The following is a 19,693-nucleotide window of genomic DNA, read 5'->3' on the forward strand; positions in this document are numbered from 1 at the left end:
AAATTTGTGATAGTAAAAAGCCTGTTGATCAGAGCAACATAGATAAAAAGCAATTGTGAAAGCTGCTGTAATAAAGATACTACGTTGTGAATTACGCTTCAGGAGTACATGTGAAGGTATTGTGCCACAGAAACCAAAGGCGCACGTGCTTACAAAAGTTAGGTGTCTAGTGTAAACTGTAGATAGTACTGTCTTAAGAATGGGCAAAACTGTTACGGGGAGACTTTTTCACTACTGTTTAATGTTTCTAAACCACTGTGTTTGAACAATGACTACAAAAGCTACTGGACTGTAAACTTCAAAATTTAGCTTGATAAAACTGCAGAAGTAGTATATCTTCATAAACTGGGAGTATCACTGTATGTCAGTTCTAACCCACTGATCAAATGAGGCCAGCTTTTAATGAAGGCTTAAAGACTGTTAGAACTACTATCTCAATTCCAGATTTGTAAAGGAAAACTGTTAACTGGAAGTCTGAACCTCTTAACTGTTTTTTCCTAGACTGCATATGTAGTGGGTTTCAGGATGGGGCTGGATTTCTTTTCCTGTCTTTCAGTATCAGTTTTTATTTCAACGTATAAACTGATTAATCTGCCTGTTTCTTTGACTATTCTATTCTTGTCTCTGGCCACAGGTGACAGTGAACATCTCCAGTTTTTTTGCTGTTTAATGGTGATACTAGTATGTTCAGTTATGTGATGTTTAATAGTTTCAGACTAACTGAGTTATTGGCCCTCTGTTGTTCTGCCTCACTGTGGGAGCTCATAGTTTGATGACCTGGCTATAGCTTGCTTTGTGTTTGAGGTACTGGAGGCTTTCCATTTATTTAGAGGAATTTAAAACTATATTTCTTTGAAGATTGTCAGGCATTATCATAATGTCACTGTCTACCTTCACTTAATGCAGACGTGACTCTCCCTGTAGTAGTGGGACTCTGCTGTGTTCAGTGGATACAGCAGCGGTCAGGATGGCTTTTATCATGAAAATAGACCAGTGTTCACTGGAAGTTCCAAAATGCAGAGTGCTAGGTGTACGTCTGCTCTTAGGGAATATCTTCAAGAAGGAAGATACTCTGAATTCAAACTAGTGCATATCTGAGGTTTTTAAACCAAATCTAAACTTAGAAATGCTTAAAATAAGGCACCTTTAATAAACAAAAACTAACTTGGTAACACCTACAGGGAAGCATTCCCAGCAGCGCAGTGGTGGCGTGAAATTCTTGTTTAGTTTCAGCTTGGAATCTCTGCTCCCACCAGAACAAAGATCTTCTGTGTGATTAGTATGTTCGTTGCAGTTAGTAAAGCAGTATCTATACTTAAGAGCTTAGTGATTGAGTGAGCTTATGTGCACTTAGCTTCTGAGACTTCCGGAAAACCTTGTTCAAAGAACTTTCAGCTGACTTGCCAAAACAAGTGATACCACCTTTCTTTTCCTGGTTCCCCTAGCTGTAGTATAAAAATAAGGGCATTTGCTGTTTGTAAAGGCTAACAGCAGTATGTGAAAACTTGTATTTCAGGTCCTAAGACAATTGTATGAAGTTAGTATTAGGCAATCAACTCTTTCTTTGCTTCATGAGTAATTCTGTTCATTACGCCAGGCTGTTATGAAGGTCAACCATCTTTACTAAAGAGCTCCAAGACCAAACTAGTAATGATACAGTTAAATACTGTGGTTAGACTAAATAACTTGAAGCTGTATGTATTAGTCATTACACCTTTTCTCATAGATGAGTGTAACATGTTTTTTTTTTTTTAACTTCCAAGTACTGCAAGAGAGTAAAGAAGGAATACAAATTTGATAGCTTTGTAGACAAAGAAACGAAAATTTGCTAGCACGAAGCTCTGTGCTGCAGGAAACTGAAACTGCCTATTGCGTCTTCTAGTCAGATGTTACCTTAAGCAGCAGATTGCTCTGATCCCCAGAGCTATACTGGTAATATGGCTCTTAGAGGTTTATATGTCTTGTTGACATGAAATAATTCTTCGATTCAGGCAGATTAAAATCTTATCTTGGCAATTGAACCATGAAGATTTCTAACTACTATTGTCACTTGCTAAATATTATTTGAACTAGTCTTTTATTCCTAAATGAACAATTAAACTATTACATCTTGCCTAACAGAACTACTTCTTTACATTTTTGTCTCTTGGCTTTTAGAAGTGGATGTGATTTAGATATTTTAATACAGATCATCAGCAGTCTAAGATATTTATTTTTTTTCCAGAAAGCTGCTTTAAGTATTTTTACCTCTAAATGTCAATAATGCTTGTACCTCTTCAGTTGCACTCTGTTTTGCTTCTATATTGTGTATCCAAAACCAGGGAAATGTTCTGTAATGAAAGTCTTAATGATTAAATGTTACACATACTTGTTTATCCTCTTCCCCTGCATTGCACTGCCTTAAATGTCAGAAGTTATTAATGTACTTCATTATAGATGTTTTGAAATATGGAGTCCTTTTAAAGATATTCTAATAAATCTATTAGATTAATATTTTTAGAAATATTTCAATCTTGAGTTTTGGAAGCTTTCTTTAATTCAAGGCTTTCTTCACATAATTAGATGTACTGCATCTTTTGTTCTATAATTAAGTCTTGTAAGTTGAAAGTCAAGGTATTACTATTGGTCAGTCTTCCTGGGAGTAGACAGCTTTAGCAAATGAAAGGTCTTATTCTTTTTGGATGAATATGCTGCGACTGCCGAACTCTAATCTTCTCTTTATTGTTACTGCCAGAAACTCCAGATGAAAATGGCAAAACTCAGCGAGCTGACAGTCTTATTATGAAGAAAATAAAGAAAAAAAAGAAAAAGAAACACCGGGAAGATATGAGGGGAAAACGCCTGAAGATGTACAACAAGGAAGTGCAGACAGTGTGTGCTGGACTCACTCGCATTGACAAAGAGACTCTGTCTCAAGGACAGTGTGATAACTTAGAAATGAACAAGGAATCCTTCAGGTATCTGAAGGATGAGCAGCTCTGCAGACTGAATTTGGGTATGCAGGAGTATCGAATACCCCAGGGAGTACAAACACCATTTGTGACACACCAGGAGCATTCTGTTCGCAGCAGCTTCTTGAAAACTGGCACTAAATTTAGTAACTTCATTCACGAAGAACATCAGTCCAATGGTGGTGCTCTGGTCCTTCATGCTTACATGGATGAACTCTCATTTTTGTCTCCAGTGGAGATGGAGAGATTTGCAGAAGAGTTTCTTGCATTGTCATTCAGTGAAAATGATAAAAACGCAGCTTACTATGCTTTAGCCATAGTACATGGAGCAGCTGCTTATTTACCAGACTTCCTGGATTACTTTGCTTTTAACTTTCCTAACACTCCAGTGAAAATGGAAATTTTGGGCAAGAAGGACATTGAAACAACAACAATTTCAAACTTTCACTCTCAGGTAAGAACTGTTTAAAGGCATAAAAGTTACAACACCTAGATTTGATTAATCTCATTAATCCAGAGCAGGGATGACCTAAAATAGGTGAGGCACAAATTTTTTTCTAAGCACATGGAAAAAGGTGATGTTGGGACTACTGCTGCTGTGCTGTTTACTTGTGTTTCTGCTTAAAAATCTTCTGTGCCCACTGGTAGTTGAATCGCATTTCAGACATTACTAACCATGACCTGTAGAAAGATCTACACTGATCTTCTTGCAGACATTCAGTTGATCTTCTAAACTTGGGAGAACACTGACATTGTTCAAAACAATAGCCAAGTCTGTATTAAGAGTTGTATAGATTGCAAACACTAGCACTGCTTGTTATATTCAATGGATCTGGGTTTTTTTTTTTTTACAATGATGTTACTTTTCAGGTTTCAGTGTATCATTCACAACAAGTGAGTTTTTTTCAATGCTTTAATTTCATCAGTAGCTGATACTGGGTGTTTAAACTTTCCAACTTCAGAGAGGTGGTTGGAATATTTTTTTAATTGCCTTTGAAAAAGGTTTTCATTTTATATACTTATCTTAATTTCCGTAGTAGGTTTAAACTATCTTATTCTCAAACTGTATCTCTGTATAACTTAGATGCAACAGTAATAATTAAGCTAATTTCAAGATTCCCATATGAAAAACCCTTACATTTGACTCTTGTGATCAAGCTTAGAGGTATCTATGAACATACAGCAACATTACAGTTTAGATAAATTTGTTTCAGATGGAATAAAACCTCTTCCTGCTTAGACCAGTCTGAGAATAGATTCAAACTGCTGATTACTTTTAAAGTCTTTATTCAAGACCTTAATTACTTCTACTGGTTTGCCTATTGGAAGGAAAAACCTGAAACTCTGTAGCAGAGTGCACTGCAGTGCTGTTGGAACAGACCTTCTTTAGCAACAGATTTTGAAATGGTAGTGCTTGTGGGTGGGCTACTTGGATCTCTCCATAGTTTACCAAATGCTTATAAGCAAGATTTGCATTTGAAAAACAGTTACTGCTTTTCAGAAAGTTACTGCATGGTCACTTGCAGAGCCTTTGAATACTCTCCAGTATTTGTCATAGATATCATTAAATTAGTAATTCTGACAGTTTGCTTATGAATTTGTTTGACAATAAGTAGCTGCTGCAGCATTTACTTTAAACCAGCTTCTATTTGTTGGTTTAAGTAATTGTTTTTGCTGACAGAGCTGCATCAGAGTGCATAGTACTCCAAAAACAGTCTGTCTGATCATGCAAACTGCTGCTATTGGCAAGAACACTTTTGCACAGTACACACCTGTGCTCAACAGATGTGAAACTTGACCACAGGTTAGGTTTTAAACTCTTCTGTATTAGTGATTTTTCTGTGGTCTTTGACATGACTATGGTCTAATTTACTTTAAGTACATGTGATGACCCCTAAAATGGCTAAACAGTGCCAATTGGGTATTTAACAATTAGTTTTTCGTGGTGAATGTCTCCATCTTGTGAACATGAATAGGTTACACTATAAATACATGTGAGGAATGTATGGTAATAAATCAGAGGCTTCACTGGGTTATAGTCTGTGCTGGTATTTCAATTAATTCTATTTTAAGTACTGTCTAAACTTGGTTAAGATTGAGTCATGACATAAGGTTCACTTAGTCTAAAACATTCTCTAAACCCAGCTTCAGCACGACGTGGTTAATCCTCTCTGGCTGGAGTATGTTAGTGCAGTTCACACACTGGACAAACATAGAGGAGTATAGTTGTCACAACTCTTAAGACAGATGAAATGGGACTCTTCAGAGAATATAGATGATGGTAAAGTATGTAGTTTAAGGATGGATTCAAATTGATGGTAGATTCCACTATGGTAGCTGCATGCTGATAAAACTGAAGTTTTGCAAGCTATCTTATCTTTAAATAGAGAAGGCTAAAATGCCCTGCTTAAGAGAGCACAGGGAGGATAAGTCTGGCTGTTTTACTGCTGTTCCTTGACAGCACTGTTGAGGAGTGAACAGATTGGCTAAGCTTCATTTTTGGACCTTCCAGTATGAGAAATTGTACAATACAAAAGCACTTTATAGTTATGCCTTTGCAGATTAGGCATGTTATGGTGGTATGCTGTAATACTGATACTATTTTTAATGGAAGATAATTGATTAAAATCACCTCCATTCTAAGTTGAACCTTCTGTATGCCTGAATTCATTCGCTGTACTGAACCATACTGCAGCAAGGGGATTTTGAGCATTAGGTAGTCTTGAGTCCTGGAGACTTGGTGTCAAGAAATCAAAATTTGATCTGTAAACTGCAACTTAACTGAAAGTTAATGTGACCTTTGGCTTGTACAACATTCAGCTGGTTTGTGTACCTTTTCAGACAAACTGAATTATAGTAGGAAGTTTCTGCAATTCAAAACAAGGACTTTAATCTGAAAGACTTCATAAAAATCCAGTGATAATTAACTCCCTTGCAAGATGAATTCCTTTGTTCTCCAGGCAGTGAGGACAATGTAAAATGAATGTTTATAACAAAGCACTCCAGTATGTATTTGTAGTATAACTGTTTGGTTTCTGTATATAAAAATAATTGAACTTCAATGTTCTCTGGATTTTTTTGCTTGCATCGGCTCTGACTCATTTGTTCTAATACTTTAGTGCGAAAGGTAAGCTTTAGTTTGGAGCTATTCACTTGGGCTAAGAGCTTTCAAGACTCAAATCACTGAACAGTAATTTGTAAGCTTTCTTTGCATAAGGGCATACTTCAATTTGGAAGTTCTTAGCAGGGCAGCTAGAATGAACTCTTATTTTCCCTGTCAGTTCTCTCAGTACAACTGCTTCTGCATCTACTCAGTGAATTGGAATATATCTAGACTTGAAAAACCACTTCTTTTTTTCCAGGAAGAAACTGATTAACTGCCTGATCCATTCTCTGTATGGTCCAAGAACGATTAAACTGTCACAAAGGAGTGGGGGTTCTGCGAACAGGCTGGGAAAGAGTTGGGGGAAGTAGGTTTTACATAAGCTGTTATTCCTTCTGGGAAGGAGGTGGGAGAAGCAACCAGCAGGTGATATAACAGGATAAGTTTTCCTACTCCTGTGACATACTGTCAGAAAAGGTTACTCTATTCCTGACAGCTTTGGTTAATGAACCTTATCATGGTTTGTCTGCCCCATCTTAAATTTTCTTACTCCTGGAAAAACGTCTCTTATTTTGGAAGGGCAATTTCTTTTTTAGTAGAAACTGTCACAGTATGAAATGGAGAAATTGTGCATCTGTACTGCAAACTTAATTTGGTTTATCACTTAAGCCATATAAATAATGCCTGATGGTCTTACTGAAATATCTGACAGGTTTTAGTCAAACATATAACCCTTGCTGTAATTGCATGTCACACTGTCCTCCTTTCCTTCTGTTGTAAATAGTAAGCCTTCTTGTGTTCTTGCTTTCTTCCTTGTGGCAGAGTGTGTGGTTGGTTTTGTAGCTGTCTTGACATACTAAAATATTGTCACTGTCAACTGATTTAGGCTTTTCTTGAAACTAGAGAGAAACTTCTGAAATTTAACCTTATTTGTCTCAAGCTTATGCCTTATCTGCATGTCCACTTCTTACTGCACAGAGGTGTACTGCGTGCTTAACCCTTCATGAGGCAGGGGTCTGAATTACTTCAGTAACGTGCACATACCAGATCTGTAACTTCTGCAGGAAACGCTGATGCTGTCTACTTCTGTTCTCGCTCAAGTGTGTGAAACACTGATAGGCACATCATTCAGCTGCTAAAAATGTGTCCATGAACACTGAAGAGCTGATTTAAGATGTGCCTGTAACTTCACTTTTAGTGTGATACTGAATGGAGTAGGGGACACATAGGGTAGTGATAGCTGTTTGGCATTTTGGAAGGGCACAGGACACCTGAGTGGTCTTACTAGCCCAGTGGTCCTTTTACAACAGTAAAGATGGTGCGTGATCTGGTGAGTACTAACTGCCACTATCTACAGATACGATCCCCTAATGTTTTTAAAGAAGCATATTGAACTAATTGTTACCACAACACCTTCATTGCTAGAAGTTACTCATTTCTGACAGCCATGTAAATGGGAATGACCCAGGCTAAGTTCCTAAACAAGAATTGAACTTTAAACAGAAATAAGAAACTTTCAAAAAGGTTCTAGTGGATATAACAAAGTGACTTGAGGTATTTCATAGTCTCATCTTTCTTCCCTGTAGAAGGGGGTGCATGAAGATGACTGTGAAATTAATATAGCTGTTAAGAGTGCATCTAGAGTGCTTGGTGAATCATAGGATCATTATGGTTGGAAGAGACCTCAAAGATCATCAAGTCCAACCGTATACCCAGTGCCACCATGCCCACTAAAGCCATTAAATCATGTCTCGAAGCACCACATCTAAACATTTTTTGAACACCTCCAGGGATGGTGAGTCCACCACCTCCCTGGGGAGCCCGTTCCAATGCCTAATAACTCTTACAGTGAAGAAGTTCTTCCTAATAACCAACCTGAACACCCCTGGCGCAACTTAAGACCATTTCCTCTTGTCCTATCACTAGTTACTGGGGAGAAGAGACCAACCCCCACCTCGCTACAACCTCCTTTCAGGTAGTTGTAGAGGGTGGTAAGGTCTCCCCTCAGCCTCCTTTTCTCCAGACTAAACACCCCCAGCTCCCTCAGCCGCTCCTCATAAGACTTTTTCTCCAGGCCCTTCACCAGCTTTGTTGCTCTTCTCTGGACACACTCCAGCACCTCAATGTCCTTCTTGTAGTGAGGGGCCCAAAACTGAACACAGCATTCAAGGTGTGGCCTCACCAGTGCAGAGTATAAAGGGATGATTGCTTCTGTAGTCCTGCTGGCCACGCTATTTCTGATACAGGCCAGGATGCTGCTGGCCTTCTTGGCCACCTGGGCACACTGCCGGCTCCTGATCCACTCGCATGTTCAGCTGGCCGTCGACCAACACCCCCAGGTCTTTCTCTGCTGGGCAGCTCACCAGCCACTCATCCCCAAGGCTGTAGCGTTGCATGGGGTTGTTGTGACTAAAGTGCAGGACCCGGCACTTGCCCTTGTTGAACCTCATACAGTTGGTCTCGGCCCATCAATCCAACCTGCCCAGATCCCTCTGTAGTGCCTTTCTACCCTCCAGCAGATCAACACTCCCACCCAGCTTGGTGTCATCTGCAATCTTACTGAGGGTGCACTCAATCCCCTTGTCCAGATCATCAGTGAAGATGTTAAACAGGACTGGCCTCAACACTGAGCCCTGGGGAACACCACTCGTGACCAGCCGACAGCTGGATTTAGCTCCATTCACCACCACTCTCTGGGCACGGTCGGCCAGCCAGTTTTTCACCCAGCAAAGGGTATTCCTGTCCAAGCCATGAGTTGCCAGTTTCTCCAGGAGAATGCCGTGGGAGACAGGTCAAAGTAGTTTGCAAGAAGGTGCAGCAAGCAGGTTACTTGGTCTTCCTTTACAGTTGGGTGGTTTGGTGTCCCATGAGCAAGATGCCTGTTCTTTTGGATGGTCATGAGCGTGCTTGTTATTACAAGGTCTTAGCACTTCCATGTTCTTGAGACCACTAACCTAACCAGTAGTATTAGTATTTGTGCTGCTCTGGAGGAATTAAGGATGAGACAGAAACTATATGTGAAGGAATTTTTTTATAGCATATTAAACCAGTAGACTACAACCTCTGTGATTGAGGTGCTTGAGATGAATGCTACAGCCTGCTGGAGATTGCCATGAATTGGTACATATTTTCAGTGGAAACATGTCCTGGTTTTAGTTCTCAACTATATATGTTTCTTTAAGTTTTATTAAAAACTAGCAAAACATTGAAATCTACAATTTCCTTCAGATATTTCTAGTGTTTCTTTTATAGCTCTTGAATTATTTTCTATTTTTTCATTGCGTTCTAGTGCATAAAAAGAAAATAATCTTAAAGCTTCTAGTTTTCATTCCCTTCAAAAACATTACAAGGAAAAACTGCATATGGTACTATAATTCGTTTTAACTTGTGACAAACACCTGTGAAATACTCGTGAATCTCAACAGGTGGCTTCAATAGAATAAATCTCATCTGGAAGTAGTCTATCTCCACATACTTTAATAGTACTAGGCAGTTAGGTTTAACTGGCTTAAGGACCAGAGCGTTTCAGTCCTTAGTTCTGCCATAGGTGCACAGAACTAGAATAGTGCTATGGTTTTCCAGTACTACTCTCTGAATTGCATTCTAGCTAGCTGGTGAAATCGTTCCCCTTCACTGATGTTAGATATGAACCTTTACTGGTAATGTTCTAATAGGATTTGGAGACTTAACTTTCTCTTATGGCAACAGCCAAAAAGAATTAACAGCCTCTGGAGACAGTGCCTGGTTCATAAAATCTGTCTGGTCAAACGCAGGAAGCTGGTATGTGCTCCTTCAGCTGCTGCTGGTCTTGAGGGACTTGAAGGTAGAGTGGTTGAGCTGCACAATGACGGTCTGTGAGTGACTTAGGATGTAAACTTCTACACATGCAGGTAGAGTGATGTGGTGCAGTAGTTGGCGTAGGGCTGAGGAATAAAGCTGTATGTGAAGTCGTCTTTGGCTCCTACTTAGCTTTTAATTAAAATGTGTGTGCAATCACTGCAGAACTGCCAACTGCATACATACAAAGCTAAAGAAACGACTGGAAATAGGAGGGAACTAAACTCCTGTAATTAAGCAGCTAAATATCCTATAGCTGCTGCTAGAGGATAAAATTGCAGCCATAACTGTAACTCTTGCTTTATTAGTCTCTCCTAATTTACCTTTTAACAACTTCATGGAGTAGTTTAACTACATGTGGTTCGTTGCCTAAACTGTAAAACTTAAAATGAAGCTGCTTCATACATATATCTATAAATGGAGTTATGAAAGGTATCACACTTTCTGAACGTGACTATAAAATTGCAAATTTACCAGTAACCCTCTGTCTTTTGTACCTGTCTCACCACTTAGCCATGGAGATTGGCTGCAGTTTTTCACTACTGGAACCACTTAAGGAATGTAGAGAGGCTGTTGAAGAGGGATGGAAGGTTGGGGCTCAGACACAATTGAGCACACAAACCAGACTAATTATGGCAGAATTTCTGATCTTTTAAGATTGAATAGCTGCTGCATCTACATCCAACCTACTCTGTGGCCATAGGGCATGTTATAGCTGCAGTCCATAGGACAAGACTAGAGAATGCTGGAGCCGTAGTTCTCCTCCTGGAACAGGAAATTGGCCAGAAAAGTTTCCAGATGACCTGGGAAAGTGGGACAGTCTGTGTGACAGAGGATGTCAAAAAGCTCGAAGTGAGATGAAAGTGTTTCTGGCCACAGCAGTGACAACAGGTTAAATTGCAAATCCTAAAACAATCCTAAAATTATTGTACATGAACACTGGATTTCTAGCTAGACCTCTCATCTCAATTTTTTTGTCCAATTTATGTATACACTATAGCAATATTATCAGAACCACTGCATGAAGAACACATATTTTTCACAACAGTCATAGTGAAAAGACCTATAGGACATGATTGAAGTGAAGAATGTACATATTTCAGTAACATACAGTTTGAAATATAGAAGCAACAGTCAACTGCACAAATTAGTAGAGAGTTTAAGTTTGCTGGTGGAAGACTGAGTCACAATGAAAGTGTGTGGTGGTTTTCTCACGTCAGCCTGGAATTGTTGAATTGTTCCTGCATTAGTCAAATACTAACTTGCTATTATTCAAATTTTAGAAGTATTTCCTGTCAGTAATACAGACATGAGTTTTTTTCTCTTTGGATACCCTATGGGCATCTGTTCTAAACAGTTCCTGTGTATGTTCCCAAAGGCATCTCTAATGAAATAGATGTAGATGAGTTGTGTAGATGAGACCAAGATTCATCTCAGCTGTGGCCTAGTGTATTATATTAAACAATTTTAATCCCTTGTAACAGAATTAAAACTCTGGCGGTATTGTCTTTTTCTGGTCACTCAGGTCAATCGAACGTACTGCTGTGGAACATACAGAGCAGGACCAATGCGGCAGATCAGTCTTGTTGGAGCAGTGGATGAAGAAGTTGGGGACTACTTCCCAGAATTTCTAGATATGTTAGAAGAATCTCCATTTCTCAGAGTAAGCAGTAGCTTGTGGTGTTTTGTTTAGAGGCGCTATAGATATTTAAACAATTACTAAGTTTCATATATTTCCAAGTAGTTAGAAACCATAAAGTATTTTCCCTGTTGATGTGCTTATCATTTGGGCTACTGAGGGACATTCTTTCCTGTGTCCAAACAAAAGCTGCTGAGTTAGGTAGCTGCTGTTGTGTGAATAATTAAAAAATTAAATATAGTTTCTCATACGTAAGCACCACATAATAATCTGCTTCCCTAAAAACTAAGCTTGATAAAGTTAGCTTGGAATATATTTTACCTCTCAAACTTACTTTAGTTTCTATGCAATTCTTTTGACAGCAAATTTGAACCAGTGTTACCAAAGGCATCACTTAATTTTTCTATCTCACCCAGTGTTTTGTGTTATGTGTGTTTTGTGGGTTGTTTTGTTTTTATTTTCTTTTAGATGACTTTGCCCTGGGGTACTCTTTCTAGTCTCAGACTTCAGTGCAGGTCACAAAGTGATGATGGTCCCATAATGTGGGTGAGACCAGGAGAGCAGATGATCCCAACAGCTGATATGCCAAAATCACCATTCAAAAGACGCCGGTAATGTTTTGTTTTCCTTTCCGTATTAAAGGTAAAGCATTGCAGTTGTGTCTGTGTTAGATTCGAGAACAAAACCTAAATACTTTGTGTAACTATTTCTTCAGAAGGCTAATTCACGGATTTAAGTTTCATTTTCCTTTCTGTTTCAAATTGGCTTAGCGGGTAAGACAAATATGTGATTTGTGGTGGTTATTTTATTTCGTCACTTTCATAGTAGTATGTCCTAGATGAGTGCTTTCTTAAGATTGAAACATCTTTTTATTATCCTTCAGGAGACTTCTTTTATTCATCTTATTTCTGTGGAAGGAACTAATTTGGTGGTGAGGGCAGGTGAAATGTTCTAAAGCAGCGGAGATCCGTAGACTATTCATGTTGCATTTTAACGTTAGTGCTGAAGCGTTTGTAATACTATGTGCCTTCTCAGGAAATACTGTGGTATACATATATACTTGCTGTCTTTCTCAGAAGGTGTGTGCTGTACAGCAAATCTTAGGAGATAAAGGATTGGAAGTATATTTTAATTGTAACTTCAAACAGAATTTTTTGACATACTCCCGAATAACTAAACTTCAGTATCTATTAAAATAGCTCTGTTTTACATACCATTAAATTTCAGGAAGAATTCCTTCAGTGCAAGTGAACAAAAAAATTTTTTTGGCAATTGGATTTTTTTTAATAAAGTTTGATCTCAACCTGAATTGTACTTTGCTGTATTTTTTTCAGTCTTTTGTCAAATAAACACCTAGAAGAAATCAGAGGGTAGTGCTTTGATCTTTGAGTTTGAAGCCTGCAGCACACAACATCTTAAGATTATTTTAATACAAGTATTTCTTTTTGAGTAGTCTGAAACATTTTTTTAGTGTGTCGTCTTATGTTGTAGGTCAATGAATGAAATAAAGAATCTGCAGTACCTACCTCGGACCAGTGAGCCCCGTGAGGTTCTGTTTGAAGACAGAACAAGAGCTCATGCAGATCATGTGGGTCAGGGGTTTGACTGGCAGAGTACAGCTGCTGTGGGTGTTCTGAAGGCTGTGCAGTTTGGGGAATGGTAAGTGCCGCTGAAATGCAACTGTTCTAGTAGGAGGGGGTGATTCTAAACATTTTCTCTCTTAAAGGAAAATTCATTGGAAAACAAACCTAATCAAAGAAATGGTTTAAACCCTGCAATGGGATAAATGCTGTCTACAGCTTGAAGAACGCAAGCTGTATACCTACTATTTTTCCCTCTTCTTGAAGCAGAGGAAAAGTTGTAACAGCAGTTTGCAGAAAATTGTAATGACATACAAAAACCTTAAGATACCATGCCTGGACCATCATCTGTGATTGTTCTTTTCCTGAATAGGTATATTAATGCTAACTTCTCTAATGGTAATCTAAGAACTCAATGTAATTAATTTCACGCTACAGTGCTTTCTCATTTCAGGTACCCAGGACATTGCTGTTGACCTTGCACAGAAACTAGACTTGCATCATTGTTATTTCTAGCAATTACAGTAGAAATTGTATAGCATCATTAGCAATATCATTAGATTTTCATATGAATAAAAGGTGCCAGAACTTCCTTTACTCTGATTCACAGCCATTGAGTAAAACCTAGCTCCTCATTGCTTGAGCTTCAGAGTCACTTTGTTACTTTGTTTTTCCTTTAATACAGAATTATACTGTCTAATTGTAGAATGGAAGTATTGAGGCAAATTGTGGTTCCTAGAACATACAGAGAACTTTGATAGTGGCAATTTGAACCTAGTTCTTGGACATTTCAGTATAGTATTTGTCCATGGAAACATCACTTCTGTTGTGCACGCGTCAAGCAAGAAGTAAAATGGAAAAAAAAAGAAATCTCTGAATTATACCTCCTCTTCAAAGCAATACATGTATTGAAGCGATGAGACTGTGCACAGTGTAAAACTGAAGTAGATCATTGGTTCAATGAAACTTTCTGCCAGAAAGAGCTATAATTCTCTATAACTCAAATTCTTTAAAAATTCCTGCAATTCTGATCTTTTTCTAGGAGTGATCAGCCTCGTATAACCAAAGATGTGGTTTGTTTTCATGCTGAAGATTTCACTGATGTTGTGCAGAGACTTCAGTTGGACCTGCATGAACCTCCAGTGTCACAGGTATTGGATCTTCCTTAGTGATAGCTTATTCTTAGCATTTTGGAAATAGCTTCTGACAGTGTTTAGGTTCACTGTATAGCCAGCCCTTTTGCATCCTCCGTGGCCCTCAGTTCACACCTTCCTTGCGCAATTTCCCTTCTCATGTTTCAGAATAGTTCAGTTGGAAGGGACCCGCAGCAATCATCTAGTGTTTCCTTTCCGCCAAGTTGGGATTTATGCTGTGAGTCATGATACGTGCTATAGAAACAATTAGAAGTTGATTAAGAAGTCACATATGCCTGTTTCTGCTTTTTCTAATACCGATGTTGTCTTACGATGTGAAGACATCTAAAGTCACTCCTGTCAGCCAAAACAGTGCAGCCTCATGTTGAACCTACTGTTTTCAACTACGTCTGTAGAATGCTCTTAACTGTTCATTGTCCTCTCCCAAGATGTGCACATTAGATAAATTATATTTTAAAAGTCCAATTCTTATTTAAATTGAAAGTTTTACCTGCTAAACAGAAACATTCTGATGTAGGCACGAAGTACGTTGAAAATAGGTGGATACTGAATTGTTTACTCTAAACAGAGTATACCACTAACTTTACCATCTTTCCTTCTCTCAGTGTGTTCAATGGGTGGATGAAGCCAAACTAAACCAAATGAGACGGGAAGGCATTCGCTATGCTAGAATTCAGTTGTGTGACAATGACATCTACTTCATCCCTAGAAATGTCATTCATCAGTTCAAAACAGTGTCAGCAGTCTGCAGCTTAGCCTGGCACATAAGACTTAAACAATATCACCCTGTGGGGGAGACTTCTCAAAATGCAGAAAGCAGTTCAAGCTTGAACAGTAGTGTTCCTGGAAAGACAGAGTCAGAATGTCAACCCCAATGTGTGAGTGTAAAAACAGAGTCTGAAGAACCAGGTATAGAAATGCAGCTTACAACAGGGGTGCTGTCCTCCTCTGTTTCTTCAATATCAGGACTTGTGCAACCAGATCAGGTGGCCCAGCCCCTTCCAGGTTTTAAAATAGAGTCTGAGTCTGATCGACAACACAATCCACAGGATCATGCAGGCTCTTCTGTGTGATATGTATATAATCAAACATTTTTTTAACAACTTTTTAAAATTTTGATGTGAAGTTATAGTTTTATAACTGGCTTATGTTTTATTGGAGAAATCTTGCCTATAATTCTATGAAGAAAGGTGACATTCCAAGATGTCAAGCATATCTTTTTTACACAGATTATGCAAAATTCAAGTTGTATTTTAACCCCTTAGTACAACCTGTAACAGTGGTCTACCACTTCTTTCTGTTTAAGTAAAGAGATATTGAATATCTTCTCAAAGTCAGAGTGAAATTCCTCCAGGAACATAAAATGATTGAACTACATCGGTCAGTGTTATTTCCCTACTTTTACTTTATCCCTAATCTTCACCAAAAAGTGATGCTTTTGTATAAGACTTGCAAAGTGACTTTCCCATCTCATTTTAATTGCTAAAAAAAAAAAAAAAAAGAGCACAGCACTTTTGATGATTTGTGAAATCTTTGGTATGTCTGTTCTTGACATGTTGGTTTATATACAAGCTGTAGAAATTGATCTCTGGTTCTTACAGTTCCTGCAAAAGGTGATCTGTAAAATTAGCTGAAGAAAGTGTCTGATCCTGTTGAATTGCAACTTACTGAACTAATACTTTTCATAGCACTGCCTATGTTGTTTGGTGCAAGGGTTTTGCTTCCAAAATACATCTTCCCTGAACATGATTAATACTAGTGTCAAAATTAGAGAGCCTATTGGTAGTCTTGTGGAGGAAACTGCTATCTCTGAGCACTTTAAGGCTTTAAAATACTAACCATCTTGGCAGCTTGTTTTGATCAGGTCGTAATGTCTCCGATGGAACCACACTTTCCCTTGTACTGATGCACTTAATATATTGACTTGGGTTGATAACTGACTTACACAGTAAGGCTGTCCTTATTCTAGGAAGTTCTGTATTACTATTTCACAATAAAAGGTAGTATGGCATTGGACTGCTTTTTCCATGTGTAGCTTCTGGGAGCCCAGGTACTGTGGAAAAATCAGTGGCATATGCTAAATGTGTAGGGTGTCAGCTGTCAACTGTTTTTAAACAATCTTTCAATATTTCTGGATGTTAACGTGTAATCTGTATTTGACTTTCACTCACCCCATTTATTACTGCACTTTCCAGTCATCAAAAGGAAAAGTCCTGTCCCTTTCTCCCTCTCCTTTCCCTCTCCACACATTTAGAGTACAAGTTGGGTTTTGGTGCAACTTAAGCTGTCTCCAGGTAACTTTTATTTGTTCTAATCCTCACTGGAGTAGGAAAGATTTGAAACACTATGTTAGACTAGACAAAAGCAAAGATGTTAGTTCTGGATGCATCTTTTTAATATCAATTATTACTCTTCTCTTTATAAGGGTCTCTAAAATATGTTACTCTATTATAAATCTTACTTTGTGCAATATTGTTTGTGTAGGCTTTTATATACATATTAGCACCTCAGTGTAGAGGTCACTATTTTAAACTGATAGAAAAATAATCATCAGAAGATACTGCAGTGATTAGTTAGAACCTGTATTACTCCTTAGGTGTATGTATGTATTGTCTTCGGTACAAAAATGAGGACTAGGAAATATTTCAATTTAAAACTAATTTACAGATTGAAGTGGTAGTGACTTGTTTAGTAATCTGTGTAAATAAGGTGTTAGAATGGAAAGCTTTTATGATGAAAAGTAATGTGATTCATGCAGGGGTGTAATTTAATCTTAGCAGAAATTCTAGATGACCCAGACTGGCTCATAAATGAGCCGTCTGTTCTCTGGTGGGTTTTTTCCACTTTTTATGTTGAGAGGAATTTCATAGCTTTAAGGGTTGTGCAAAGTAAAATTCCTCACAGGCAATAGTGGTTTCAGTTTATCCTTCACATTCAAAGATCGTATTACCCAAGGGTGTTCTTTCCTTTTTACAAAGTCTGCTAGTCTTCCAAGTGCCCATTTCACTTCTCACATGTGCTATTCTTTGGTTGTGTCGGTAAGGTACATCAATAAGGTGGCCATTCTTTGACAGCCAGCACTGCATACAATCACTCAGGAACTGATGAATCTGCAGATACTACAGTGAGTCTGCAAACTTAACTTTAAAGGCAGAATAAACAGATGAAGAGCCCCCATATACCAGCTTGTCTGTTTCATAGTTAAAGCTGAAATAGAATGAAGAGGGAATCAAGTTGGAAGTCCTCTGTAAATTCTAACAGTGTATTTTCAAACAGATAAAGGAAGATCAGAGTGGCTCATGTTGCTTTCAGAACTGCAGCTTTAGTGAAATCTGTGTGACTACAGCCTGAAATACCCGGAAAATGCTCTGACTTACCTCTTTGGATGAAGGGACATGATGAATAGTATCATGCTCTCTTTATGTCTCATTCAATTACTAACTTAAAATCTAATGTCAGATTTAAATACAGAGACGTATCTTCAAATGACTTGAATGTTGCTGGTGCTGTTCTAGCATACTTGGAAGACTGAGGAAGAGAGGAGCAAACTTTATAAGAATCTGTTATCTAAATACATTATCAGCTTTGGTATGCTTTAACTGAAATGACATACTGGTTGCAAACTCCACCTCAATTCTGGATGTAAAGTATGAGAGAGATTTCTTATGAAGCTCATCGCTGTACTGTCTAGCCATTATTTCAAGATTGTGTCAATTGCACTTAAAACAACAGAGCAGAATTAAGAACAATGCATTGATGTGAAAGATGCAAATGTTTTCCAGAACAAGACATGTAGAATACTGATTTTTATAAGCTATAGCTGTTTAGCAGTGAGTTCAAGCCACTTAATGTTTGCTGAGCGAAACAAATCTCTGGGTAGGTCCAAGTAAATATTTCTGAATGTCTCTCATGTTAAATAGCTGGCTGTTTGAATTTCTCTAAGATTTCATAAAACAGCCTACATAATGAGATGAACTTTGGCAGACTTCATGGGTTGTTCTAATAGTAGTTCTCAGTAGTATCCAGATAGATACAGAACGGTTCATAAATACGAATGCACTGGTCAGTTACTGTAAATCCTCAAATCTCCATTTTATGAGGATTTGCCCTGTGATATATGTGTCAGTTGATACATAGAAAATACTCCTGCTGTATGCTGGAGACAACTGCTAATCGACCAAATGCTCTGTCTATAAAGAGTGATCAGCTTTGAGATACGGAATTTGGGCTTAGGCTTCTATTTTAAACAAAGTGTTGTTGATTAAAAATATCACTTGGGATAAAGGTGAGTGGCTCAGTTGTGCTAGAAGTGGACTATCAAAATGCAAGTTAAAGATGAAGTATCAGTTAGTTTCAGCTTCCTCTCTCCCTCAGACATGCTGCAAGTCATTTTGTGCAGATATTTGACACGTTCTCTTCCAGGAGGGTGGGACACTCGGTGGAGTGTTCTCAGGGGATTTGTAGTCAACATTTTTCACAGGTATAGATCTTGCTCTCTACTGTGCTCTGTCAGTTTTCCTGCATGTTACAGGTCAGTTCCCCTGGACAAGGCTAATTGTCAGAGCTTTTCCCACAGGCGTGAGCTCAAGTCCTTAATCTGGCGTGGCCTGCCGTTTTCAGGTCTGAATCAACTGAGTAATAAACTCTGGAACTGTAGTTTCCAAGGAGTGTTAAGTGTTGGCAGCTCTGTAGTTGCTTAAGGGGTGCAAAAAGAGAGGAGGGCTTATTTCTACTCCCAGAAAAGTGTCCCCTCTCCCCTGAAAGCTCGTCCTGTACGTCCTTGTGGTGCCTGGGGAGAGGTCCCGGTGGCACACGGCAGCCTCGGGGCAGTGGCACAGGGGCTGAGGAGGTGTCTGTGGGGCACTCTGAGCGTTTAGAGAAATACATACACTTCTGATTTCTTTGTACAACATGTAAAGAGACTCCTGTATTGCTGTTTTTGTGATTTAATTTGATTTTGATTGGCAGCTACGATTTTTTCTGTGGTTTTAATTTATCTAAGGTCTCTGCCTACAGAGGACGTGTACAATTGCCTGGAAGACTGTTTGCTTTGTGCGGCCTTAGTATATTTATTGACATTAGCAAGTGTTTCAAAGAGGTTTTGCAATGAGTAGTGCGGCGATGAAGCGCTCAAGCCTCTGTGTGAATACTCTTAACGCAGTGCATTTCTGTCAGTAGCTGACTGTACACGAGTGTCAAACTGTTAAGCTATTTCTTTGTAAAATAGTCCAACGGAATGCATAGAATTTTTTCCTGTAAAGTATTTTTTTAATAAACAAAGTCTGATTTTGTCCTTTACCTGCCTGGCTGCTTATTTCTGCTCCAGTGCCGCGGCCGGAGCCGGCCTCGGCGCTCTCCTAGTGCTGCCTGGGTGGGGGCGGGCCCGGGGCAGGCGGAGGCAGTCGAGCACCGGGCTTGCGGCGGTCTCC

At 38.8% G+C, this 19,693-nt stretch overlaps 1 protein-coding gene across 1 annotated transcript; it reads left to right on the plus strand.

Moving 5' to 3' along the window:
• Positions 1 to 2,734: 2,734 nt before the first annotated feature.
• Positions 2,735 to 15,755, plus strand: RSBN1 (round spermatid basic protein 1; the record flags this gene model as incomplete). The annotated part of the gene is made up of 6 exons (XM_009697613.1): positions 2,735 to 3,405; positions 11,417 to 11,554; positions 11,999 to 12,141; positions 13,022 to 13,189; positions 14,153 to 14,261; positions 14,870 to 15,755. Coding segments are annotated over 6 exons (1,697 nt in total), but the record flags the coding sequence as incomplete, so codon positions are not given.
• Between the last annotated feature and the right edge of the window lie 3,938 nt (positions 15,756 to 19,693).

The sequence above is a fragment of the Cariama cristata genome, unplaced genomic scaffold (assembly GCF_000690535.1).
Source record: "Cariama cristata isolate BGI_N322 unplaced genomic scaffold, ASM69053v1 scaffold36093, whole genome shotgun sequence".
Classification (NCBI taxonomy): Eukaryota; Metazoa; Chordata; class Aves; order Cariamiformes; family Cariamidae; genus Cariama; species Cariama cristata.